The sequence below is a fragment of the Ambystoma mexicanum genome, chromosome 5q, assembly GCF_040938575.1.
Source record: "Ambystoma mexicanum isolate Mex_15411 chromosome 5q, UKY_AmexF1_1, whole genome shotgun sequence".
Classification (NCBI taxonomy): domain Eukaryota; kingdom Metazoa; phylum Chordata; class Amphibia; order Caudata; family Ambystomatidae; genus Ambystoma; species Ambystoma mexicanum.
The window spans coordinates 1,281,698,631-1,281,725,138 of record NC_090933.1 but is presented as its reverse complement, the minus strand read 5'-3'; the positions used below and the strand labels follow the sequence as shown (position 1 = coordinate 1,281,725,138).

Sequence of the window (26,508 nt, the reverse complement as noted above, 5' to 3'; positions counted from 1 at the left end):
TACTTCCTATTAAGATGCTTTTTGTCTTTGTTTTTAATAATTGACTACACCATTTATTGAACACCTAATTAACTAAACTGATAGGATCTATCTTTGACAGCTACAACAGAAATGTCCTCTTTCCATTGAGGTATTGAATAACAATTGAGATACAAATCAACCTAGATTGGTGATGCTCAAAGTGGTCAGACATTAGTTGATGTTTATGCAAATTAACAACTACCTATTGAATGATGAGAATTACATAAGTATAAATGGTTATGAACTTATTATATGATTGACCAAAAGCTTTACTTTGGATACGTATCTTTTAGAAAAATTATGAATTTTTTAATCATTCTGCACAACTAATAATTTGAAAAAATTTCTTTAGATGTAATTGAAATATTGAATATGTCCCTGAAGAAGAGATGTTGTTTTCGAAACGCGTTGGGCCTTTGTTGAAAAATAAAACTACATATGAAGATTATAAAGAATTATGTCTTGAGGTCTTCATTGAAGACCAAAAATTGTTGTTTTGCTAATTGAAATAATTGAAAAACTTTGTTTATAAAACAATACACTTGGAGTGTGAACAAAATTCAACCTAAATTGTTTAGCTCAATTATTGAGCTTGTGAAAGTGTGCAGGGGACGGGAGTTCCTCCATTAGCAACTTATTCTGTTTTCATTTATCTCACAACCCCAATGCCAGGGTTGACAGTTATCTCCCGTGCACCTTAAATTCATTAAAAGCACCTTTGCTACAAATATAACCAAATCTAATGAACTATCTAAAACAGGAGTGCATGGTGAATACTACTGTAGACTCTCTCTCTCCTTAGTCATACTCTATCTCCTCTTTGCTTCCTTTACTCCCTCTCAGTTCACTCTTTCCCGCCCGTTTGCTCCCCCTCCTCACTTTTTTTCACTCAGATCCCTTAGCTCCTCCTGCACAGACTTTGCTGACTCTACATCCCTCGTTGCCAATTCCTTCTCCCCATTGAGTTCTTCTTTCTCCCTTTGCTCCCCTCGGCTCCCACTGCTCCCCATCTACTCATTCTCTACACCATCTTTATTCCCTTTTTACTCCACCCCTGCTCACTCTTTGATCTCACGGTAGCTCCCTCCTCCTGCCCACTCTTCTCCGTCTTTCTTCCCCTACTCCCCTCCCCCCTTTACTGCTCACTCTTCTCATTCGTTGCTTTTTCTTCCAACTCCTCTCTCTTTCTTCCCTGCTTACTCTTTGCTCTGTCTTTTCTCTCATGCTTTGCTCAATCTGCCCCTCTTGTCTTGCTTTCCAGAAGCTCTCTCCCCCTCTGTCTCTCCTTTTCTCTTTCCCCAGCTCTCCATCTTTCCCTCCTGAGCTGCTCAATACTTCTCCCCTTCTGCTTTCTCATTCCTCCCCTCTGTCCCTAAGCCGGTCAGATAGCACAACGAGCTGAGTGCCCGTTTCTGACATCTGTGTGCCCGGCAGGGCCAAGTCAACCTTTCATCCTTCCGAGGTCGATAAACTGAGTACCACGCAATACCATGATTGATTTGATTTTATTCTTATAAAGCGCTATGAACCCGTAGGCCTCAGAGCGCTACACAAAACAAAACTTACAAACATCATAAATAAACAGAATAAATACGTGAACAGACAATCATTTGAAAAATAATTAGGTATCACACTACGAGTCTTAAGTTTGAGGAGCCCATTGGCATATAATTACACTTATTTAAAAACCCAGGGAGGTTACTAGTTCCACACCCAACCACCACGCAATCCCTGTTCTTCAGGGTGCACCAGCCATCAATTTTTACTCTTCAAGTTTGTGTTTCTAACTACACGCGGGCCAGTTCTTAGTCAAAGCCATGCCAGTACTTTATTTCGAAGAGCTTCCCTTGGTTCTCTCTCACAGGGCTCATTGACATTGGTAATTATGAAGTTCCTATGATCAGTAACCATGGGATTATAATATCAACTGTTATCTCAGCGCTCAGATACCTGCAGGCTTGTAGCGCTATATAAAACTAGATATTATTATTATTCATTGCTCCCCGTACTGTCACTTCCCTCCCTTAATTCTCTCGCGGTGCTCCTTTTCTCCCCAGTATGTCCCTTCTGCCGCATCTTTAGTCCCACTTTGCTTTTTTAATTTAATTTTTATTTGGCATTTATAATGTGCCTACACACAATGTGTTTCAAGGCGCAACAATGTAAAAAGGCGGACTGGGGGGGGGCAGGGATGACTACAACGAAAAACGATCCTACTAGGCATTGTGACAATCGGATCGTGCAAGTGCAGTAACAAGAAGTGTGGAGGGAGTGCGGAGGGGGAGGGCCGCGAGAAAGCGAGTGTCAGGTAAGACTAGGCGGACAGAGCCAGGGGAAAGCAGAGAGTGCAGGGGAAGGAAGATCCACGAGCTAAGTTCAAGATAAGGGGCTTGAAGGGCTCAAGGGGTGCAGGCCCAGCCAGGCTAGTGCAGGAGGAGGGGGACCGGAAGGGCAAGTGCAGGTTAAGGGGGAGACCAAGTGCAGGAGTAGACTGGATGAGGAGGGCCTGGTGCTCTGTAAGAATCTGGAGGAACCAGGCAACCAGTCAAGAGGCAGACAGGGACATTAGCAGCGGAGGGGGAGAGGGAAGGAGAAAGAGAAAAGGAAGATCTTGAGAAGCTTCCGGAATTTAAGGAGATCCGGCTCAAGTCTGTGAGGGGCAGGGAGGCCATTCCAGAGGGAGGCACCTGTGGAGGAGAGAGATCTACACCCCCCCACACCCACGCTCTGCTTGGTAAAGCATCTGCAGAGAGTTGGAGCGGGAGGACCGAAGGGCTCTAGCAGGAAGGTATTTAGGGAGAGAGAGTTGGATGTAGTGGGGTCCCAGGTCCCAGAACGCCTTGCGAATGATGCAGAGGGTCTTGTACTTGATCCTCGCGGCAACCGGGAGCCAGTGGACAGATTTAAGGGCTGGAGGAATATGGTCCCTGGGCTTGAGGCCAAGGATAAGTCTTGCAGTCCTATTCTAGATTAGTTGAAGGGGAGCAGGGTGGAATTAGGTAGGTTGAGGAAGAGGCTGTTACAGTAGTCCAGCCTGGAGAGAACAAGAGCTCTGGAGACGTTGAGTTTCTGGGGGAAGGTGAGGAAAGGGAGAACGCCTCTAAGGAGGTGAAGCTGAAAGTGAGTCTTCTTGGCAAGGTCTGCGATGCGAGGAGAGAAGGAGAGAGAGGAATTGAAGATGACACCAAGGTTTTTTGCCTCACAGGAGGGAGAGGGGAGGGGGCCCATGGAGGGCGGCCAGAGAGTGGGGGGGAAGGAGCTGGGTCCCAATGAGAAGGATCTCTGTCTTACTGGCATTAAGGCAAAGATTGTGCGCAGTGCACCATGCCTGAATAGCAGACAGGCAGCCAGGAGTGAGAGAGGAAGGGGAGAAGGCAGGGGAGAGACGGTTGGAGGAGAGCTGTGTGTCATACGCATAACACTGGAAGTTAGGAGAGAAGGAGGAGATCAAATGGGCCAGAGGGGCCAGGTAGATGTTGAAAATCCAAGGCGAGAAGATAGAGCCCTGAGGGACACCACGGGTAGAGAGTGAGATGGGCGAGAGAAAAGGGTCCAGTTGAACCGAGAAGGTCGGTCATAGAGGAAGGAGGTCAACCAGTCCAGAGCCACAGAGCCGATTTGTTGGGGTGGCATGATTGACCATATCAAAGGCAGAGGAAAGGTCAAGAAAGATGAGAACAGAAGGAGAGTTGGAATCAAGATTAGAGAGCAAGTCACAGGTGTTCAGGAGTGCAGTTTCCGTGCCTCTGGCAGCTCTGAAGCCAGACTGGTGGTTGTTGAGACAACCAACAGATTCAGTGTGGTGGATAAGATTTGAGATAGCCAACTTCTCCAAGTGTTTGCGCAGGAAAGCGGTGATAGAGACAGGGTGGTAGTTAGCCATACAGGAAGGTTCGGCAGAAGGCTTTTTGAGGAGAGGGTGCACAAGGGAGTGCAGGAGTGGATTATTAGAGTTTTACATTTTTGTGAGCGTTTAGTTGTGAGCTCCTATTTTTTATAAAAACCCTTGTTTCGACATTCTTTTATTGTTGTTCTCCTGCCCTGTTGCTGAGTGGACTGCTTCTCTACCAGCTTGCACCCCTACTGCAGACTATGGCCTGCTCGCATTACGGAGAGAGGCGAAGGCGGCATACCAGTGGGACTCTGCCTGTCTCACCTATATGACTGGAACCGTTGCTGGTTTAGGAGTAGTGTGGAGCTGTGTAGGTGTTTTAGTCTCTAATCAACCCTATACTCTTACAGAGAGTATGTGTCTCGTCACATTGCTCACTTTCTGGCCCTTCTTTTCCCCCTTTTGGCTCTCCCTCTCTGCTCACTCATTGCCCCATCTGATCACTCTCATCTCATAGCTAAAACGTCCCTCCGTCTCTACTTTCTCACGCCTCTGCTTCCTCTTTCCTCAACCTTTGCTCTCTCTACTTCCCTTTCCCATACCAACTGACACCTCTTACTCCAATGTGCTCCCCTGCGCCTCCTCTTTAGCCCCTCCTTGCTTTCAGTCTGGTTCCTGTGGACACTCTGCCCCCTACCGCCCCCTCTTCCTTTGCTCCCTCCACTCAGTCTATGCTTCCTCTACCCTCCTGTGCTCGCTCTTTAGTTCCTCCTTTCTTTCAGTCTGGTTTCTGTGGACCCTCCCCCTCCACTCCCCCGCTTCCTTTGCTCCCTTCACTCAGTCTATGCTTCCTCTACCCTCCTGTGCCCGCTCTTTAGTTCCTCCTTTCTTTCAGTTTGGTTTCTGTGGACACTCTCCCCCACTCCCCCGCTTCCTTTGCTCCCTCTACTCAGTCTATCCTTCCTCTACCCTCCTGTGCCCGATCTTTTAGGCCTCCCCCTGCTCCCGCTTTCCTCGTTCCCCATTCTCTGTTTTCGGTACCCCTTCTATTCACTCTTTTCTCGCCATTCCCCCTTTTAATACCTCTCTGCACCACAGCCTCTTGTCTTTTTCCATCTGTGTGCAACCTTAATTTGCTCTTCTTTGCATCCTCTGCTCTCTTCTGAGCCCTCCGTTATGTATTTTCTCATTTCTTTTTCTGTTTTCTACCTCATTTCTCCCAACTTGCTTTATATTCCCACTGCTCCCTATACCACCGTGTTACCTCTTTACTCGCTTACTGCTCTCTTTCCTCCCACACTTCTCCCAATTTGCTCCCTCGTCTTTCTCATTTCTCATTTCCTATCCCACTGGACCCCCCTCCAGTTCCTTTGTCCTATTTTCCTGCCCTTCCTACTTCTTCTTTCTTCCCTCTCTGATCCAACTTTCCTCTCCCACTGTTCTCTCTTCATGCCCTCTACGCTCTCTGAGCGCTCATTTTCTCCAGTTTTCTCCCCCCAACCTACCCTTTAGTCTCCCTTTGCTTCTTCTCTGCTCCCCTGCTTCTGCCTTTTCACCCACTACCACTGCTCCTCTTCTTGCGCTCAGCTTCCTCATTGCACCTTCTCAACTCTCTGTTTGCTCCCTCTTCTTCCTCTCTGCTCAGTCTCTAGCCACTCGTACCTACCTACTTGCTCCCCTTTTCCTCCCTCCGTGCTCCCCATCCCCTCCTTACTTTCTCCCATTTCCTCCCTGCTCCCCCTTGTCCCTCCTCCTTGCTCCCCCTTTCCCTCCCACCTTGTTTCCCCTTCCCTCCTTACTTGCTCCCCCTTTCCTCCCTCCCGGCTCTCCCTTTCCTCCCTCCTTGCTCCCCATTCCCTCCCTCCTTGCTCCCCATTCCCTCCCTACTTGCTCCTCCTTCCTCCCCTTTCCCTCCCACCTTGTTCCCCCTTCCCTCCTTACTTGCTCCCCCTTTCCTCCCTGCTCCCCCTTTCCTCCCTCCTTGCTCCCATCCCCTCCTTACTTTCTCCCCATTTCCTCCCTATTGCTCCCCATTCCCTCCTTACTTTCTCCCCATTTCCTCCCTCCTTGCTCCCCCTTCCCCTCCTTACTTGCTCCCCCTTTCCCTCCTACCTTGCTCCCCCTTTCCTCCCTCCCGGCTCCCCCTTTCCTCCCACCGTGCTCCCCATTCTATCCCTACTTGCTCCCCATTTCCTCCCTGCTCCCCTCCCCCCTTGCTCCCCCTTCATCTCTCTCTCTCTCATTGTGCACTATTTGCCCCTCTGCTGTCTCTTTTCCCCCTCTCTGCTCCCCAGTCATTTGGTTTATGCTCCTTTTCACCCTCTCTGGCCACCATTATACCCTTTGCTTCCTCCGCTCATTCTCTTCTCATATTTGCTCCCTCGTTGTCATTTCGCCTTCTGAGTGACCACCCTCTCAGCTCACTGCGTGCTCCCTCTTTGCCCAGTCCCTTACCCATCTTTGCTCAACCTGTGGTCCCTGTTGGCTCCTATCTTCCCTCCTCCCAGGTCCATTTCTGCTCCCCCTTATTTGTGCCTCCTCTACTCACTCTCTAGCTCAGAGGTCTTCAAATTGTGGGGCGCACTGCACCAGAGGGGCGTGGCCGCATTCTAGGAGGGGCGCGAGAGCCCAGTCTGAAATGAACAAAAAAAAAAGAAATTACGTTTTTTTTTTTTTTAATGAGGGAAGTTAGCAGGGGCGGCTCACAGGGTCGGACTGGAAAATAAAACGTTCTCGGGCACAAATGAAAAAGTGGGCGGGCCACACTTGCAAATGGCAGTTAATTCCTTTAGTGACAGACTGAAGAGTACCCAAGGGGGTGTTTTTTGCTAAAATGTAAGCAAATTGTGATATTTAAAGAATATTAATTTAGCAACAATGGTCAAAACTACTAACTGCATATTGAAGTAACTCATCAAACTGCCCCACACTAGCATTTTACATTTTTGGTTCAGGCATTGCCCTCTTACCCTATAGGCCAGTCATGGCGGCTCATCCATAATGGGCGAGGGGTCAGCGACCCAGTGGCCCCCTCATCCATTATGGAGGAGTCGAGGAGCCAGCCCAGTGAAACACTGAGCACTCCCTCTGCTTCTTTTTCCAGCTAAGGGAGTGCTCCTGGGCTCGCTGAACTGTCAAAGGGAAACTCTGTTTCCCTTTGACAGTTCAGTTCCCCAGCCTCACATGCTCATTGAGCCATGCAACGCTCGGGGTGTTTTGCTTGTCCTGCCTTGCATAGCTCATTGGAAATGCTGGCTGGGGAACTGCATGTCTGTATGTGCGAGGGGAGCTCCTGCGCCTCCTCGTACATACTGACAGAGCAGCCTGTAGTGGGGTATTTCAGCACCCACCTGTTTCAGCACCCACGCACAGGGCCGGGTAGGCCCCTGTGCACACATGTGCAGGAACCAGGAAGCTCTTGCTTCCCGATTCCTGTTCATGGATGCATGTATGCTTGTGTTATGCGCGAGTGTATGGTGATGGATGCTCCTGTGCAGAGGCGCTGCTGGGGATGCCTCTGTTGCACAATCCCCCTACCCACCTGCCAAAATCAGCTCTCCTTCTGAGGCGCTGTGGAGCCTAGGGGACAGGGATGATCTTTTTTTTTTTACTGGACATCTATCATAGATGTCCAGTAAAAAATATCATGCCTGCCTCCTGGTCCCTCCAGCGCCAATTGCAAACTGTTTGGCTTTTTACCCAATTTCTTTTAAAGTATGCTCTAAAATGCAACATTTTAACTCATTATTTTAAAATAATTGGTCGGGCTCCCTCGCTGCGCTCGGTCGCTATGGCATATCTGGGGGAATATTTATGGGATGGTGGTGGGAGCACAGTGGGGAGAGCCCAGTGTCTGTGGTGGGATGGGGAGAGCCCAGGGTCTGTGGTGGGAGCAGGATGGGCGGGAGCCATGGGATAGTGGTGGGAGCAGGGTGGGGAGAGCCCAGTGTCTATGGTGGGAGCAGGATGGGCGGGAGCCATGGGATGGTGGTGGGAGCACAGTGGGGAGAGCCCAGGGTCTGTGGTGGGAGCAGGATGGGCGGGAGCCATGGGATGGTGGTGGGAGCACAGTGGGGAGATCCCAGGGTCTGTGGTGGGAGCAGGATGGGCGGGGGCCATGGGATAGTGGTGGGAGCAGGGTGGGAGAGCCCAGTGTCTGTGGTGGGAGCAGGATGGGCAGGAGCCAAGGGATAGTGGTGGGAGCAGGGTGGGAGAGCCCAGTGTCCATGGTGGGGTGGGGAGAGCCCAGTGTCCGTGGTGGGGTGGGGAGAGCCCAGGGTCTGTGGTGGGAGCAGGATGGGAGGGAGCCATGGGATAGTGGTGGGAGCAGGGTGGGGAGAGCTCAGGGTCTGTGGTGGGAGCAGGATGGGCGGGAGCCATGGGATAGTGGTGGGAGCAGGGTGGGAGAGCCCAGTGTCTATGGTGAGAGCAGGATGGGCGGGAGCCATGGGATGGTGGTGGGAGCACAGTGGGGAGAGCCCATGGTCTGTGGTGGGAGCAGGATGGGCGGGAGCCATGGGATAGTGGTGGGAGCAGGGTGGGAGAGCCCAGTGTCCGTGGTGGGAGCAGGATGGGCAGGAGCCAAGGGATAGTGGTGGGAGCAGGGTGGGAGAGTCCAGTGTCCGTGGTGGGGTGGGGAGAGCCCAGTGTCCGTGGTGGGGTGGGGAGAGCCCAGGGTCTGTGGTGGGAGCAGGATGGGCGGGAGCCATGGGATAGTGGTGGGAGCAGGGTGGGGAGAGCTCAGGGTCTGTGGTGGCAGCAGGATGGGCGGGGGCCATGGGATAGTGGTGGGAGCAGGGTGGGAGAGCCCAGTGTCTATGGTGGGAGCAGGATGGTCGGGAGCCATGGGATGGTGGTGGGAGCACAGTGGGGAGAGCCAGGGTCTGTGGTGGGAGCAGGATGGGCGGGAGCCATGGGATAGTGGTGGGAGCAGGGTGGGAGAGCCCAGTGTCCGTGGTGGGAGCAGGATGGGCAGGGGCCAAGGGATAGTGGTGGGAGCAGAATGGGGAGAGCTCAGGGTCTGTGGTGGGAGCAGGATGGGCGGGAGCCATGGGATAGTGGTGGGAGCAGAATGGGGAAAGCTCAGGGTCTGTGGTGGGAGCAGGATGGGCGGGAGCCATGTGATAGTGGTTGGGGCAGGATGGGGAGAGCTCAGGGTCTGTGGTGGGAGCAGGATGGACGGGAGCCATGGGATAGTGGTGGGAGCAGGATGGGGAGAGCTCAGGGTCTGTGGTGGGAGCAAGATGGGCGGGAGCCATGGGATAGTGGTGGGAGCAGAATGGGGAGAGCTCAGGGTCTGTGGTGGGAGCAGGATGGGCGGGAGCCATGGGATAGTGGTGGGAGCAGGATGGGGAGAGCTCAGAGTCTGTGGTGGGAGCAGGATGGGCGGGAGCCATGGGATAGTGGTGGGAGCAGAATGGGGAGAGCTCAGGGTCTGTGGTGGGAGCAGGATGGGTGGGAGCCATGGGATAGTGGTGGGAGCAGGATGGGGAGAGCCCAGTGTATGTGGTGGGGATGAAGAAGCCCAGAGACTGTGATGGGAGCAGGTGGCGAGCCCAGGGACTATACTGGGAGTAGGGTGCGGTGACAGTGCACGATAGTTCATAGCCATTTGGACTCACTGTCCATGTGGTATTTTTGAGGGGGGGCTCGGCCTGCCCACCTTTGGCTCATGGGGAGCCTGTCATAAAAAGTTTGAAGATGGCTGCTCGAGCCCCGCTTTCATCTGTCTCCACTTTACACCCCTTTACCCCTCCTTTGCTCCCTCTCTACTGGTTCTGTGTCTGCTATCCAGTGCCTCTGTATCTGCTGCCAATGCCCCCTCTCTACCTGCATCTGCTCCCTCTTTTCTCCCTCTTTATCCCCCTTTGTTCCTTGTCTACTTACTCTTTACCCATCTGATCCTGCTTTGCATACTCTTCGCTCAGCCCCTACCTCTCTACTCTCCCTTTCATCTTTATTCACCCCCTCATTCCTTCTGCTCTTTTCTTTCTATGCAGACACCATTTCCCTGTGCCCTATTTACCCCATCATTGCTGCCTGTGCTCCCCCTTTCCTCTTAATTTACTCCCTCATTCTTTCTGGTCTTTATCTTCTTTGCAGACACAATTTCCCCGTGCCCTCTTTACCCCTTTATTGCTGCCTCTGCTCCCCCTTTCATCTTCATTTACTCCCTCATTCCTTCTGTTGTTTCCTTTTATGTAGACACCATTTCCCCGTGCCCTCTTTACACACCATTGCTGCCTCTGCTCCCCCTTTCATCTTCATTTACTCTCTCATTCCTTCTGGTCTTTTACTTCTATGCAGAAACCATTTTCCCGTGCCCTATTTACCCCATCATTGCTGCCTCTGCCCCCCCTTTTATCTTCATTTTCTCCCTCATTCCTTCTGGTCTTTTCTTCTATGCAGACACCATATCCCTGTGTCCCCTTTACCCACCATTGCTGTCTCTGCTCCCCCTTTCATCTTTATTTACTCTCTCATTCCTTCTGGTCTTTTCCTTCTATGTAGACACCATTTCCCTGTGTCCTCTTTATCCCATCATTGCTGCCTCTGCTCCCCCTTTCATCTTTATTTACTCTCTCATTCCTTCTGCTCTTTTACTTCTATGCAGACACCATTTCCCCGTGCCCTCTTTACACATCATTGCTGCCTCTACTCCCCCTTTCATCTTTATTTAGTCTCTCATTCCTTCTGGTCTTTTCCTTCTATGTAGACACCATTTCCCCATGCCCTCTTTACACATCATTGCTGACTCTGCTCCCCCTTTCATCTTCATTTACTCCCTCATTCCTTCTGTTCTTTGCAGACACCATTTTCCCGTGCCCTCTTTACCCCGTCATTGCTGCCTCTGCTCCCCCTTTCATCTTTATTTACTCTCTCATTCCTTCTGGTCTTTTCTTCTATGTAGACACCATTTCCCTGTGCCCTCTTTACACATCATTGCTGCGTCTGGTCCCCCTTTCCTTTTTATTCACTCACTCATTCTTTCTGGTCTTTTTCTTCAACACAGACACCATTTCGCTGTGCACTCTTTATCCCATCATTGCTGCCTCTGCTCCCCCTTTCATCTTTATTTACTCTCTCATTCCTTCTGCTCTTTTCTTTCTATGCAGACACCATTTCCCTGTGCCCTATTTACCCCATCATTGCTGCCTCTGCTCCCCCTTTCATCTTTATTTACTCTCTCATTCCTTCTGGTCTTTTCCTTCTATGTAGACACCATTTCCCTGTGTCCTCTTTACCCCATCATTGCTGCCTCTGCTCCCCAGTTCATCTTTATTTACTCTCTCATTCCTTCTGCTCTTTTCCTTCTATGCAGACACCCTTTCCCTATGCCCTATTTACCCCACCATTGCTGCCTCCACTCCCCCTTTCAGCTTTATTTACTGCCTTATTCCTTCTGGTATTTTCCTTCTATGTAGACATCATTTCCCTGTGTCCTCTTTACCCCGTCATTGCTGCCTCTGCTCCCCCTTTCATCTTTATTTACTGTCTCATTCATTCTGCTCTTTTCCTTCTATGCAGACACCCTTTCCCTATGCCCTATTTACCCCACCATTGCTGCCTCCGCTCCCCCTTTCTTCTTTGTTTACTCCCTTATTCCTTCTAGTACTTTTCTTCTATGCAGACACCATTTCCCCGTGCCCTCTTTACCCCACCATTGCTGCCTCTCTGCCCCCTCCCCCTTTGTGCTTTCTGATCACTCACCTCCCCCTTCTTTGGCCCCTCTCTCTGGTTACTCATTGCTCTCTCTTTACTCTAATTGTCCTCCCTCTGTGGTACTCCTTTTAACCCTTTGTACTCCCTTTCTACTCTCTCTGATCCCCCCTCCTTACTCTTTGCCCGTTCTGTATCCCATCAACACTGCCTCCCTTTGCTGAAATCCTCCGGGCTCCCCCATTTGTCCCCTCTGGTCGCTCTCTACCCCTCCTTAAGCCTTTCTCTGCCAACTCATTGGCACCACTTTACTTCCTTTTCCTCCCACTCTGTACTCCTCCTTTTCTACTCTCTATTTGACCCCCTCTTCCTGCTCTTTGCTCACTTTCTACTCCCCTTTCCATTCCTCTCTGATACTCCTACTTTACACCCTCGCCCTCTCATCTCCCAGTCTGGCCCCCCTCGCCTTACTCGTTGCAACCCCTTTAGTCACTTTTCCTCTTATCTGATACTCCCCATTTTTGCCTCCTTCTTTGAACCCCCACTTTACTCTTTGCTCCCTTGTTACTCCCTGTCCCTCTCTGATACTCCCCAATTACGCCCTCTCAGCTCCCTCATTGGTTTTCCTCCTTTAGACCCTTGAATCTCCCTCTCTGATGTCTCTCTCCTTACTCTTTGCTCCTTTATCCCCTCTCTCTCTATCTCTCTCACACTCTGTTTCTCCTCTATCAGCCCCTCATTACTCCTTGCTCCCCCTTTGCTCCATTTTACCCTCTCTCTCTTCTCTCTCTCACACACACACACTGTTTCTCCCCTCTCTGCCCCTCCTTACTCCCTGCTCCCTCTTTGCTCCCTTAGCCTCTCTCTTCTCTCTCTTTCTAACACACTCTATTTCTCCCCTCTCTGCCCTTGCTTACTCCCTGCTCCCTCTTTGCTCCCTTAGCCTCTCTCTTCTCTCTCTCTCTTACACACTATGTTTCTCCCCTCTCTGCCCCTCCTTACTCCTTGCTCCCTTTTACTCTCTTTCTCTTCTCTCACACACTCTTACTCCCCTCCCTTACTCCCTGCTCCCTCTCTGCTCCCTTTTCCTCTCTTTCTCTTCTCTCTCTATCTCTCTCTCACACACTCTTACTCCCCTCCCTTACTCTTTGCTCCCTCTCTGCTCCCTTTTCCTCTCTTTCTCTTCTCTCTCACACACTCTTACTCCCCTCCCTTACTCCTTGCTCCCTCTCTGCTCCCTTTTCCTCTCTTTCTCGTCTCTCTCTCTCTCTCTCTCACACACTCTTACTCCCCCCCCTTACTCCTTGCTCCCTCTCTGCTCCCTTTCCCTCTCTTTCTCTTCTCAATCTCTCTCTCACACACTCTATTTCTCCCGTCCCTTACTCCCTGCTCCCTCTCTGCTCCCTTTTCCTCTCTTTTTCTCTCTCTCTCACTCTCTTTCTCCCCTCCCTTACTCCCTGCTCCCTCTCTGCTCCCTTTTCCTCTCTTTTTCTCTCTCTCACTCTCTTTCTCCCCTCCCTTACTCCCTGCTCCCTTTCTGCTCCCTTTTCCTCTCTCTCACTCCCCTCCTTACTCCCCTCCTTTACTCCCTGCTCCCTTTTCCTCTCTTTCTCTTCTCCCTCTCTTTCTCCCTCCTGTACTCCCTGCTCACTCCCTGCCCCGCCAGTGCCGCCTCCCTCTGCAGCCTGCCAGTGCAACCCTATCTGCGCTGCAGCTGTTGCGCCCTCTCTGTCCCTTTAAGAGCTCGGCTGCTGGAATGTCCCCTTGGCTGGGCTGGGCTGAGCCAGTGCACGGAGCCTGTGTGTGTGTAGTGTAGTCCCATGCCTGGCAGCAGAGCAGCAGAGCAGCCCGAGAGAGCAGCCCCCCAGGAGAGCACCAGCCAGGATGGCCAAATACGACCTGCGCAAAATGCCCCCCAACCCGGAGGAGAAGGACTTCATCCAGGCCTACGAGGACGTGCGCGAGAAGTACAAAGGTACCACCTCAGTCTTGTGTATGCCCCTGCCGGCACGGGCCACGCGGAGAGCGTTGGGTGCCCCATGCCTTGCGCGCGCCCCGGGGAATATTTGGGACAGAGCGGGGCCGGCGGGCACAGCACAGCGCACAAGGGAACCCAGGACAGGCTTGTGGGCGGGGAGGGGTGGCGGGCGCTTCCCAGAATAGGCCATACTACTTCTGCGAGCGGGCGGCAGCCAGAGCTCTCGTTAGACTCACTGATTTCTCTTCTTGTATAAAGCCTCGCAGTGTCACTAAATGGCTCCATGTCACCGGCATGTTGCTAAGGCATTCTGGGATTTGTAGTCTTGGTTTTCATCAATTGAACAAATTGGCTTGCGCTGAATTTGCCACTAGCTGCCACCTGTTTGGCATGGTGTACTACTGGTGTTGCTGGAGGGAGTGGACTTCTGTGGTGGGAAGGGAAGAGGGTGCCGGGGGACCCTCTGGTGGGATTGAAGAGGTGTCCCGGTGAACCCTCTCTGGTGGGAATGGGTGAGTGTGTTCGTGGACCCTCTGGTGCGAATGGGATGGTGGGCTGGAGGACTCTTTCTGGTGGCAACGGCAAGGAGTGTTTCAGAAACTTCTCTGGTGGGGTTAGGAGGGTGTACTAATGGATCCTCTATGGTTAGAGTGAAAGGGTGTGCTGGTAACCTTTCTGGTGGGAATGGGAGGGTGGGCTGGTAGCTTCTCTGGAGGGTATGGAAGGGGGTGCTGGTGGCTTCTCTGGTGGGAATGTGAGGGTGTGCTGGTAGCCTCTCTGGTGGGAATGGGAGGGTGTGCTGGTAGCCTCTCTGGAGGGAATGGGAGGGTGTGCTGGTAGCCTCTGTGGTGGGAATGGAAGGGTGTACTGGTAGCTTCTCTGGTGGGGATGGAAGGGTGTACTGATAGCTTCTCTGGAGGGTATGGAAGGGTGTACTGGTAGTTGGTGGCCTCTCTGCAGGGAATGGGGAGGTGTGCTGGTAGCCTCTGTGGTGGGAATGTAAGGGTGTGCTGGTAGCTTCTGTGGTGGGAATGGAAGGGTGTGCTGGTAGCCTCTCTGGAGGGAATGGAAGGGTGTACTGGTAGTTGGTGGCCTCTCTGCAGGGAATGGGGAGGTGTGCTGGTAGCCTCTGTGGTGGGAATGTAAGGGTGTGCTGGTAGCTTCTGTGGTGGGAATGGAAGGGTGTGCTGGTAGCCTCTCTGGAGGGAATGGGGAGGTGTGCTGGTAGGCTCTGTGTTGGGAATGGAAGGGTGTACTGGTAACTTCTCTGGTGGGAATGGAAGGGTGTGCTGGTAGCCTCTCTGAGGGAATGGAGAGGTGTGCTGGTAGCCTCTGTGATGGGAATGAAAGGGTGTACTGGTAGCTTCTCTGGTGGGAATGGAAGGGTGTACTGGTAGCTTCTCTGTTGGGAATGGGAGGGTATGCTGGTAGTGCCTCTGGAGGGTATGGAAGGGGGTGCTGGTAGCCTCTGTGATGGGAATGGAAGGGTGTGCTGGTAGCCCCTCTGGAGGGTATGGAAGGGTGTGCTGGTAGCTTCTCTGGTGGGAATGAGGAGGTGTGCTGGTAGCCTCTGTGTTGGGAATGGAAGGGTGTACTGGTAGCTTCTCTGGTGGGAACGGAAGGGTGCACTGGTGACCTGTCTGTTGGGAATGGAAGGCAGTGCTGGCGGCCTCTCTGGAGGGAATGGAAGGTTGTACATTTGGCCTTTCTGGTGGGAATGGGAGGGTGTGCTGGTGACCTCTCTGGGGGGAATGGAAGGTTGTGCTTGTAGCCTCTCTGGAGGGTATGGAAGGGAGTACTGGAAGCCTCTCTGAGGGAATGGAGAGGTGTGCTGGTAGCCTCTGTGATGGGAATGAAAGGGTGTACTGGTAGCTTCTCTGGTGGGGATGGATGGAAGGCTGTACTGATAGCTTCTCTGGTGGGTATGGGAGGGTGTACTGGTAGCTTCTCTGGAGGGTATGGGAGGGTGTACTGGTAGCTTCTCTGGTGGGAATGGGAGGGTGTGCTGGTAGCCCCTCTGTAGGGTATGGAAGGGGGTGCTGGTAGCCACTGTGATGGGAATGGAAGGGTGTGCTGGTAGCCTCTCTAGAGGGAATGGGGAGGTGTGCTGGTAGCCTCTGTGTTGGGAATGGAAGCGTGTACTGGTAGATTCTCTGGTGGGGATGGAAGGGTGTACTGGTGACCTGTCTGTTGGGAATGGAAGGCAGTGCTGGTGGCCTCTCTGGAGGGAATGGAAGGTTGTACTGTTGGCCTTTCTGGTGGGAATGGGAGGGTGTGCTGGTGGCCTCTCTGGTGGGAATGGAGGGGTGTGCCAGTGAACCCTCTCTAGTGGGACATGGGGAAGCGTGATTGCAGACCATCGCTGGTACATGAGGGAAGTGGGGAATGTGTGTTGAGACTTTCTCGGTAGGGAATAAATGGTGTGGTGGTTGGCTATCTCTGTATGGAAGCAGAGGATGTTGTGGCAGAGCACAGGCAGTGAGGCATGGAAAACAGGTAGATGTGTTAGCAGATCACCCCTGGTGGGAAGGACTATGTGGTGGTAGACATCCTCTGTAGGAAAGGAGAGGATGCAGTGGTAAATCAGTTCTTGTTTATTGTGGTGATGTCAGTATATGGTGGTAGGCCTTCCTCTGTCATATATGTGGATGGGGAAGAGAGATATATTGTGGTAGATAATCTCTGGTAGTGTACAAGGAAGGAAGAGGTTTGACGGTATATCACCTCTTTCGAATTTGGGGAAGAGCAGGATGTGTTGGTAGGCCATCTCTGGTTGGGTGGCTGGGAAGGGAGGTTGTGACGGTATATCACCTCTGTTGGATTTGGGGAAGAGCAGGGTGTGGTAGTAAAGGTTATCGGGTTGGATGTCTGGGAAGGGAGGTTGTGACGGTATACTGCCTCTGGTAGATTTGCCAAAGAGCAGGATGTGGTGGAAAAATATATTGGGTTGGATGTCTGGGAAGGGAGGTGGTGATGGTATATCACTTCAGTTGCATTTGGGGAAGAACAGGATGAGGTGATAGACTGTCTTTGGTTGGGTGTTTGGGAAGGGAGGTTTTGACAGTATATCACCTCTGGTGGATTTGGCAAAGAGCAGGATGCGGCGGTAAAACATTTTGGGTTGGATGTCTGGGAAGAGAAGTTGTGATGGTATATTACCTCTGGTGGATTTGGGGACAAGCAGGCTGTGATAGTAGACCATCTCTGGTTGGATGTCTGGGAAGGGAGAGTGTGACGGTATATCACCTCAGGTGGATTTGGGGAAGACAGGATGTGGTGGTAGACCATCTCTGCAAGGCATAAAATAAGCAGTGTTGAACAGCCATTTGCTATGCAATTCTGTAGGTTTGCTAATCAAAAGCATACTTGTGTAGCAAATCTAGTTATTTAAGTTGTCCTCTTCACTGAAAGCACAGCTCGCCCTGCATTCCTCTCTTGCCCTCGGTGCTCTCTTCACCCTCTTTTCATTTCAAGTACTAATGGAGAGAAAGTGCAGCATTAATCATCTCTCCCATTCAGTGCCAAAGACATGTGTGGGAGTGCTAGGCAAGAATTTGTTTTCTTTTTAAAATAATTGCAAACCAGAAGTAATCGGGATGATACTTTTATTATGGTTTCTATATCCTGTTGGCAAAGACCAGTATGTATCACCTTTATATTTTCATAAAAGACTGTCATGCAATTACATTCCTAAAATGTAAGTTGTTACATAATACATAATTCCAGTATTGAAACTGTAAAACACTGCATCATTTCCATGCTGTACTGTAAAGTTTAGGTTAGTATATCTAGATTCCATAGTGTCAACTATATTTCATTTTTTCGGGGAAGATGCGTCACATTGAAGAGTGAACACTTTTGAAAATGTACATGATCATATGATCAAATGCTTTTGATGGCAAACCTGGATCTTTAACCTGCAGGTTGCATACATCTTTGCAACTCGTGCTCAACCCATGAGCGAACCCATACTCCTTCACATTCTTTATTATCACCCTGTTGCTTTATACCAGCTACCCTGAAAGTGAGATGACCACAAACTACAATATTCCACCTGGTTTGCTCACTAGATGCTTGTGCAAAGTAGTGATCAATAGTTCCATCCAGCCTGTACATCTACAGATCTACTGCACTACCCTACACTGTAGTTAGCCTCCAGACACTGCTGTGCTTTATGATTATGATGGTATTATGTGTTACCACCTGCAGGAGACAGCTGGCCAAACTTTTCAGAGCCTTTTTATCATATCTGTTTGTGTCCATTCGTGCAGCTAACCTTCTACATTTTACAGACACTCCCCTAGAGCTCCCAGAGTCTTTTCGCCCACTTGCATAGTCGAGTAGATTTTATGAAGGGCAAGAAGAATTTGCAACAGATGTTTGAAACTTTCATTTAACATTAACTGCAAAGTAAATGTCAAATAAAAGTTTCACTATGCATGACTGGCCTCTGGGTGGCAGCAGTGTGTCAAACATAAAGCAGGTTTGTAGTGACATGCACCATTTTACAGAAATCACGTTAAAATGTGTTGTCCTGTGTTGTTATGGGTCGAGTGCATTTCTCTAAGGTTGAATATGTAAACTAAGTTACCCGACCTGCAGGTCTAGCTGAATTTTAAACAATTTGCACAGCCTGACTCCTCACTAATGTCTTATTTCAGTGGTGTGCAAAACTGCTATATCGTTGCTCAGTTCATGCCTTAGGTACAAATAACTTCTGGTGACATTAACAATATTAGTACAAAATTGCTAATCAAATGGGTCTGTTTGCTAATCAAAATAAATGTAATGAGCAAACTGCTAATCAATTTTTGAAAACTAATTGATGGTTTGCTCTGGTTTGCTGTCTGGGAAGGCAGGTTGTGACAGTATATCACCTCTGGTGGATTTGGGGAAGAGCAGGATATGATGTTGACCATCTCTGGTTGGGTGTGTGGGAAGGGTGGTTGTGACGGTATATCACCTCTGGTGGATTTGGGGAAGAGCAGGATGTGGTTTTAGATCATCTCTGGTTGGGTGTGTGGGAAGGGGGGTTGTGACAGTATATCACCTCTGGTGGATTTGGGGAAGAGCAGGATATGATGTTGACCATCTCTGGTTGGGTGTGTGGGAAGGGTGGTTGTGACGGTATATCACCTCTGGTGGATTTGGGGAAGAGCAGGATGTGGTTTTAGATCATCTCTGGTTCGGTGTGTAAGAAGGGAGGTTGTGGCAGTATATCACCTCTGGTGGATTTGCGGAAGAACAGGATGTGATAGTAGACCATCTCTGGTTGGGTGTGTAGGAAGGGAGGTTGTGACAGTATATCACCTCGGGTGGATTTGGGGAAGAGCAGCATGGGGTGGTAGACCATCTCTGGTTGGGTGTGTAGGAAGGGAGGTTGTGACAGTATATCACCTCGGGTGGATTTGGGGAAGAGCAGCATGGGGTGGTAGACCATCTCTGGTTGCGTGTGTGAGAAGGGTGGTTGGGACACTATATTACCTTTGGTGGATTTGGTGAAGAGCAGGATGTGATGGTTGACTATCTCTGGTTGGGTGTCTGGGAAGGGAGGTTGTGACGGTAGATAACCTGAGGTATTTTGGCGAAGAACAGGATGTGGTTGCAGACTATCTCTGGTTGGGTGTCTGAGAAGAGAGGTTGTGACGATATATCACCTTGGGTGGATTTGCAGAAGAGCAGGATGTGGTGGTAGACCATCTCTGCTTGGGTGTGTGGGAAGAAAGGATATGATGGTATGTGACCTCTGATGGATTTGGGGAAGAGCAAGATGTAGTGGTAGACCATCTTTGGTTGGGTGTGTGGGAAGGGACGTGTGATGATATATCACCTCGGGTGGATTTGGGGAACAGCAGGATGTGGTGGTAGACCATCCCTGGTTCGGTGTGTTGGAAGGAAGGCTGTCTTGGTATGTCACCTCTGATGGATTTGGGGAAGAGCAAGATGTAGTGGTAGACCATTTTTGATTGGGTGTGTGGGAAGGGACGTGTGATGGTATATCACCTTTGGAGGATTTGGGAAGAGTAGGATGTGATGGTAGACCATCTCTGGTTGGGTGTGTAGGAAGGGAGGTTGTGGCAGTATATCACCTCTGGTGGAATTGGGGAAGAGCAGGATGTGATAGTAGACCATCTCTGGGCAGGTGTTTAGGAACAGGGCAGTAGTCATGCTGAGAAGAGACAGTAACAGGGCAGTAGTCATGCTGAGAAGGGACAGCACCATCTGTCCTGCTGAGAAGTGTCTACTCACCCCAGTAGTCATGCTGTGGAGTGTGGGTACTATCCTGGTGGGAAGTGACTGCGGTGCCTCTTTATTAGCACAGTAGTCATGCAGGGGGGTGGTACCGCAGTGCCCCTTTATTAGCACACTAGTCATGCAGGGGAGTGTGGGTACTGTGCTGCTGGGAAGTGACTGCAGTGCCCCTTTATTAGCACAGTAGTCATGCAGGGGGTGTAGTACTGCAGTGCCCCTTTATTAGCACAGTAGTCATGCAGGGGAGTGTGGGTACTGTGCTGCTGGGAAGTGACTGCAGTGCCCCTTTATTAGCACAGTAGTCATGCAGGGGAGTGTGGGTACTGTGCTGCTGGGAAGTGACTGCAGTGCCCCTTTATTAGCACAGTAGTCATGCAGGGGAGTGTGGGTACTGTGCTGCTGGGAAGTGACTCAATTGTCCCTTTATTAGCACAGTAGTCATGCAGGGGAGTGTGGGTACTGTGTTGTTGGGAAGTGACTGCATTGCCCCTTTATTAGCACAGTAGTCATGCAGGGGAGTGTGAGTACTGTCCTACTGCGAAGTGACTGCAGTGCCCCTTTATTAGCACAGTAGTCATGCAGGGGAGTGTGGGTACTGTCCTGCTGGGAAGTGACTGCAGTGCCCTTTTATTAGCACAGTAGTCAAGCAGGGGAGTGTGGGTACTGTGCTGCTGGGAAGTGATGGTCCACCCCACTATCAGCACGGTAGTCATGCAGGGGAGTGTGGGTGCGGTCCTGCTGGGAAGTGACTGCAGTGCTCTTTAATTAGCACGGTAGTCGTGCAGGGGAGTGTGGGTACTGTGCTACTGGGAAGTGACTGCAGTGACCCTTTATTGGCACAGTAGTCATGCAGGGGAGTGTGGGTACTGCCCTGCTGGGAAGTGACTGCAGTGCCCCTTTATTAGCACAGTAGTCATGCAGGGGTGTGTACAGTGCTGCTGGGAAGGGACTGCACTCCCATTATCAGCCCCGTGGTCATGCAGGGGAGTGTGGGTACTCTCCTGCTGGGAAGTGACGGCAGTGCCCCTTTATTGGCACAGTAGCATTTAGGGGAGTGTGGGTACTGTGCTGCTGGGAAGTGACTGCAGTGCCCTTTTATTAGCACAGTAGTCATGCAGGGGAGTGTGGGTGCGGTCCTGCTGGGAAGTGACTGCAGTGCTCTTTAATTAGCACGGTAGTCGTGCAGGGGAGTGTGGGTACTGTGCTACTGGGAAGTGACTGCAGTGACCCTTTATTGGCACAGTAGTCATGCAGGGGAGTGTGGGTGCGGTCCTGCTGGGAAGTGACTGCAGTGCTCTTTAATTAGCACGGTAGTCGTGCAGGGGAATGTGGGTACTGTGCAACTGGGAAGTGAAAGCAGTGACCCTTTATTGGCAAAGTAGTCATGCAGGAGAGTGTGGGTACTGCCCTGCTGGGAAGTGACAGAAGTGCCCCTTTATTAGCACAGTAGTCATGCAGGGGGGTGTGGGTACTGTGCTGCTGGGAAGTGACTGCACTCCCATTATCAGCCCCGTGGTCATGCTGGGAGGTGTGGGTTAAGTCCTCAGTGTTTGGCAGTGCCGGCCCAATGAAATCGCGGCGCACGTGCTGGGATACACACGTGTTGGGGCTGGAGCTGTCAGAATCGGCTGCAGCAGACCAGAGCCCTTCCTTCCTTCCTCGCAGCCGCACAGGTTTGACTTCACAGACATTCCTCCAGCATTCCTCCAGCATTCCTCTCCGGGGAGTTTGCGCTGGCTGCCGTCTCTGGTGAAAGATTGATCGTGTAGAGGGGGTGTGTGAACAATGCATTCAGTGCACAGGTATGCCCGTGTGTAGCTGCACTACTGCGCAGCATGCCAGTTATTGAAATGCGGGACATGCTTTCCTCAATATGCCCAGAAGGCCCCGGTATTGCTGTGCTGTGCTGTGCTGTGCTGCGCTACAAGCCCCGGTGTGGCCCAGCGCCACGTAGGTCTCATGACCCCTGGTGCGGGCGTGCCATGGTCCGGTGCATGGCCCCGCGTGGTGCATCTCCGTGTGCATTGCAAAGCCTGCTGCGGTGCAAGCACATTGCGGTGGGCTTGTGCAGGTGGCATTGTGGAGCCGCGTGTGCCTTCGCGGCTGAGGCTTGGGGTGCAGGTGGGACTGCACGGAGGTCCCTGCTAAAGTCATTCTCTCAGCTGGGAGCACCAGTGAGGAAGATTTGCCGCCATGACACCACAGTGTTGCTTAGTCCCACCCACGTGCTGCGCCCGCCGCCCCTTGAAATACCCCCTGGTCTCAAGCATGGGCTGATGTGGCCGGTCCTCAAAAGGGCGGTGGGCATCGGTGTGTCACGCCAATAGCTGTGCCACATGGCTCTGTTTGATGCATACCACAATGTGGGACACGCCCGGATATGGTGATGCCTAGCTCATCACAGTCTTTGCAGTCAGGTCTCTCAAGTATTGTATTGTAATTATCATTTGTATAGCACCTTTTCCCATTGGTATGGTCTCAATGCGCTGTAGGTGAACGCCCTCGAGGGGACCAAAGTCCAAGGTGTGGGAACATGTCCCAGAGGAGTCTAGAATGTGTGTGTGCATTTTAGCCAATGCAAATGTGGGTAGGGGTGGCCAAGTCTCTACTAGCTTCCCATATCGAGCTGGCATGTGGATGGGTGCTTTGAGGGTGTCAGTCTTCGATGGCCCCTCTAAGAGACCTCTGTCTGCTTTGCTCTTAACAATCCTCTGCCCTCCACTCGTCTCAAAGGACTAGGCACCACATCTTTTGAGGTCACGCTCGCGGGGTTGCCGGGAGCTTGGCCATAGAACAGACAGGCAGATCTGGCGCACAGTGCACCACATGCCGATCCCAGCTGTGGCACATCACTCCACAAAGTGAGAATGGATGTAAAAGGGTAAAGGCTTGCACCAAATGGAAAGGACCACCCCTTGGAACAATGAAGCAGAAGGGTTCCTGTTTGGGTGTAAAGAAAACCAGCAAGGAACAAGAACTTCATTTGGGGGCTGTCTCCAGTAGGGGGAACATAGGATAAGAAATTAGCAAGGGAGGGAAATGGTGGAGCGCGCTAGGTCACTGAGGAGGAGTGCAGTACACTTCAGTTAATGCCTCTAAGGCAGGGGGTACAACGAGGGATGGACTCCTCTTTATCAGGGTTCCTGCGCTGGTCAACGGATGTATGTGATTTCTTCAAAAATAGTTCACCTAATGGAGATTTCACCGGAACCATTTCAACAAAGAACGAAAAGAACTTTTTACTTTTTCTACTTTTTTAAATAATATGGGGGAGACCCCCTGCAGTCCCCCTCACTCCTCCCTACCCTAACGTATACCCTTACATAACACCCCACCTATCATGCATACCATTTCACCTACTCTTTTTGGTGCAATCTCATTAGGTGAAATGGTATTCAATGAAATCTACGGAAACGCTGGTCAACACATTTGAGAATGCTATGATCAAGAGCATCAGATGGGGTGGAAGGGACAGAGATGGGGATTGGTTATTGAAACAGTTGGGATGGAATGGGAAGGGGGATGAGGGGAGGGGTGAATTGTGCATTGTGGCCAGAGCTGGGTAGCTTAGGGAGTTTGTCGTATGGTTTGATTTGAGAACTGCTGCTTTCCCAGGAGACCACGTCCCCAGTAGCCTTGCTGCCGTTGCCGGTAGTGCGGCGGTCCTTTCACAGCTCCTGCTGTGCTTCTTTCAGTCTCCCACTTCTTTGGTAAGTCAGGCTCGCAAGCGGTTGCTTGTAACAGCCTGTCTCTCGTAGTACGATCCGTTACCGTGTGCAAGTGGCTGCTTCCATTTCTTCTTCCGGCTCCGCCTGCTCTGCATCTCTCGCTTCCACCTGCTAATGGAAGGTATTCCCCAGGTGTAAATGTCCAGCGTAGCTGCTACTTATCATAACTAGTCTGCACGTTTGGTTTGGGATTTCCTTCAATCCACATTAACTCCTTTCTCCTCTTTCTCGTCTCAGTACTTGAGGCTTTGTAGGAGTTGGAGTATACATGAACTTTAGAGCTTTGAAAGCTGAGTTGTGTTGGATTTTGGTTTGAATCAAAAACATTATAGACAGGAGATGTTAAATGAGAATCATGTGTACATGAAGTATGGATGGTGTTCTGTTTGGGTTGTTTTTTCAGGAAGCGGTTTTTGAGTCTTACAATGAGAGGGATTTTGGAATTCACAGCAAGCCATCAGGAATTTGGGAATGATAAGGTCTTCTTCCTTTGGGAGGGAGGAATACTGAGTCCCTCCTGATGGGGGCACATCTCCCAACAGCTATCTCCTGGCATATGATCCTCCCTGCAAATACCACCCCCAAGGTCAGGATCAGGTAGCAACTGCCTTCCCCTGGTCACATGGGAGGACATTTTAGACTGGAGTTCAGTGATGACTCCGCAGGATTCATCACACCATGTCCTGCGCCACATGCAACACAAAACATGCTCTCTGGGCATGCTGCATCTGCACTCCTTTCTCGGGGGTTACTGTGTGACCCCCACCACCCAGTATTGTCTATAGTTTTCACAAGTTTGCCGCTTTGCGCTTGGAAAGGTTGTGTTGCTACAGTGCAAGTGTGCCAAAACCTGCAGAAAGCCATGGCCATTTCGGAGCAAAACAGCTACACATGTTGCATCGTCATGTGGCTCAACACAGGGGGGTTTGTGCACAGGATGACAGGTCCATGTCCACGGGTGAGGTAAAAGGGAATACACTGAAAGTGAAGACTCTTGGGGCAGGGGAGGGGTGCAACAATGAATATGCATTTCTCCTGCATATTCACTATTGAGCCCACCTTCCCCCCCCATATTGCTCTCTTCTTCCTCCTTTTCAATCTGGTTTCCACCCTTGCCATTCCATTGAAACCGCCCTCCTTAGTGTGACTCGTTCTCTCCTCATGGCCGTTACACGCGGCTTTCCGCAGTCCTTGTTCTTCTTGACCTATCAGCTGCCTGCAACACTGTGGATCACTCTACTCTTTTCACTACTCTTTCTTCTTTGGGTATCTCTGGGTCCGTCCTGCAATGGCTTCTGCATTCTCTCCCTTCGGCTGGTAAGCTCTCCTCCGCTTTCTCTTTACAATATGGTGTTCCTCAGGGGCCTGCTCTTGGTCCCCTTTCTTTTTCCACGCTATGCTGTTCCGCTTTCCTCTACTACCACTTCATGCGGTCGTTCCTTTCACTTTAACGCAGACGACTCCCACATTAGTACTTCTTTTCCTTCCTTTTCTAACTCGCTACATTCTGTTTTCTGCCGGTCCAGTCTTGGAAGCATCCCCACGTCACCCATCTTAATCCCTCCAAAACAGAGCTTCCCGGTTTTCCAGCTGCCCCTCCTTCTTTAATCCCTTTGTCTAGTTCTGCCTTCCGTCTTGGAGTCATGTTTTCTCCCACTCTTTTTTTCCGCTCTCCCCATTTCCAGCTCTACTCTTGTTCTCTACTCTTGTTCTTTTGTTCTTCCCCTCTTGGACACTGCTCTGCTCTCTTGCTTGGCCTTCCAGCCGACCAGCTTGCCTCACTAGGTTCCATTTTGGACTCTCAGCTCGTGTCTGTTTTTCCCTCTCTTCGATCTTCTCCTTGGCTTAATTTCCTCTGCAATGTCTTCCCCACCTCACCCCTTCTCGTTCCTCCTCTCTCACTACTAGCTATACTCCTCGCGTACCTTGTGTCTTCGGCTCATTCGTACCGTTAATCACGGTTTTGCGCTTTTCCCTGATTGACTCTGCAACAAGTAGGTCTTCCAAACTCCTCATTTTGTTCCCTTCTTAACACTCATGACTTGGACTGTTTACGTAAATCCTACTGGTTCATTCTTTTGTCATGTTCACATTTAATGTAATTTTTACATTTTTAAAAGCGCTCACACAGCCCGCAGGCATCGAGGCGCTGTTACAGGAATTGTTTTTGTGGTTGCATAATTGTTTTGGTTTTTTTTTTGGTCTTAGTTACGTATTTATAACGCGCTTAAACACCCAGAGGTTCCTAGGCGCGGACCCAGGGATCGAACCTGTGTTGCTTCTTGTCGTCTTGCCGCTGAGCTATCCTCGCGGGGCTATTATTGTACCATATTTACATTTCCCTACAGCGCTTTGGTGATAGCGCTTAATTAATCAAGAAATACAAGAAGGAATGCAAACCACATGTGAGCTATACCCAGAAGGCTTCTGTGCGCTCTGCAGCCGGTGATGGAGCTGATGATGAACAGCACAGGAGACCTAATGGAGGTGAACACAGCGTGGCACTGGTGTATTTGTAGAGTGCACGTTCACCCCGGGGGAGAGGGGTCCTCTTGGCGCTATGCACACATCACAGCTGGTACTTATTTTACTGCCCTCGGAAGGATGAATGACTGAGCAGACCTGCTAGATATCGAACCTAAGCCCACGAGGTTAAACACAGGTGCCTGTAGTGGATACATTAGTCCACGGACCCAGCAACACCCGCTGCCCTGCAAGACATCTCCCATTAACATGAACAACTGTGGTTTCACAATACCAGAAATCGGTGAAATACAGCGACCAATATTCCCACCTGCCCATTGATGCAATTAGATTGGGTCGAGCCGCCTCCCAATGGCCAGTGCCCCGTTGTTTATACATATATTTAGTACACAGCAAGAGACAATCAGACTATTACAAACAGTCTGATTGGCCGTCACCTGGTCATTAACCGGCTGACAAAGACTCACCTGCTCCGCTCCGATGAGAGTGCGGAGTCCTGTGGAGTTCCATTCCTTTCTTCACCGTCCGCCTTGGAAAGGGAGAAGGGACTATGT

At 50.8% G+C, this 26,508-nt stretch overlaps 1 protein-coding gene across 6 annotated transcripts in view; it reads left to right on the top strand.

The window, feature by feature from the left end:
* PLEC (plectin) overlaps window positions 1–26,508 on the top strand; it is a 1,447,724-nt gene that overhangs the window by 691,662 nt on the left and 729,554 nt on the right. Inside the window, exon 1 of one of the 6 annotated variants that reach the window (XM_069621868.1) lies at window positions 13,336–13,487. The exons of the other annotated variants lie outside the window; for them this stretch is intronic. Within the exon in view, the coding sequence (XP_069477969.1) occupies window positions 13,397–13,487 (91 nt within the window). The 5' untranslated portion in view covers window positions 13,336–13,396. Of the gene's footprint in view, window positions 1–13,335; window positions 13,488–26,508 lie in introns of those variants that run through there. 6 annotated transcript variants of the gene reach the window in all.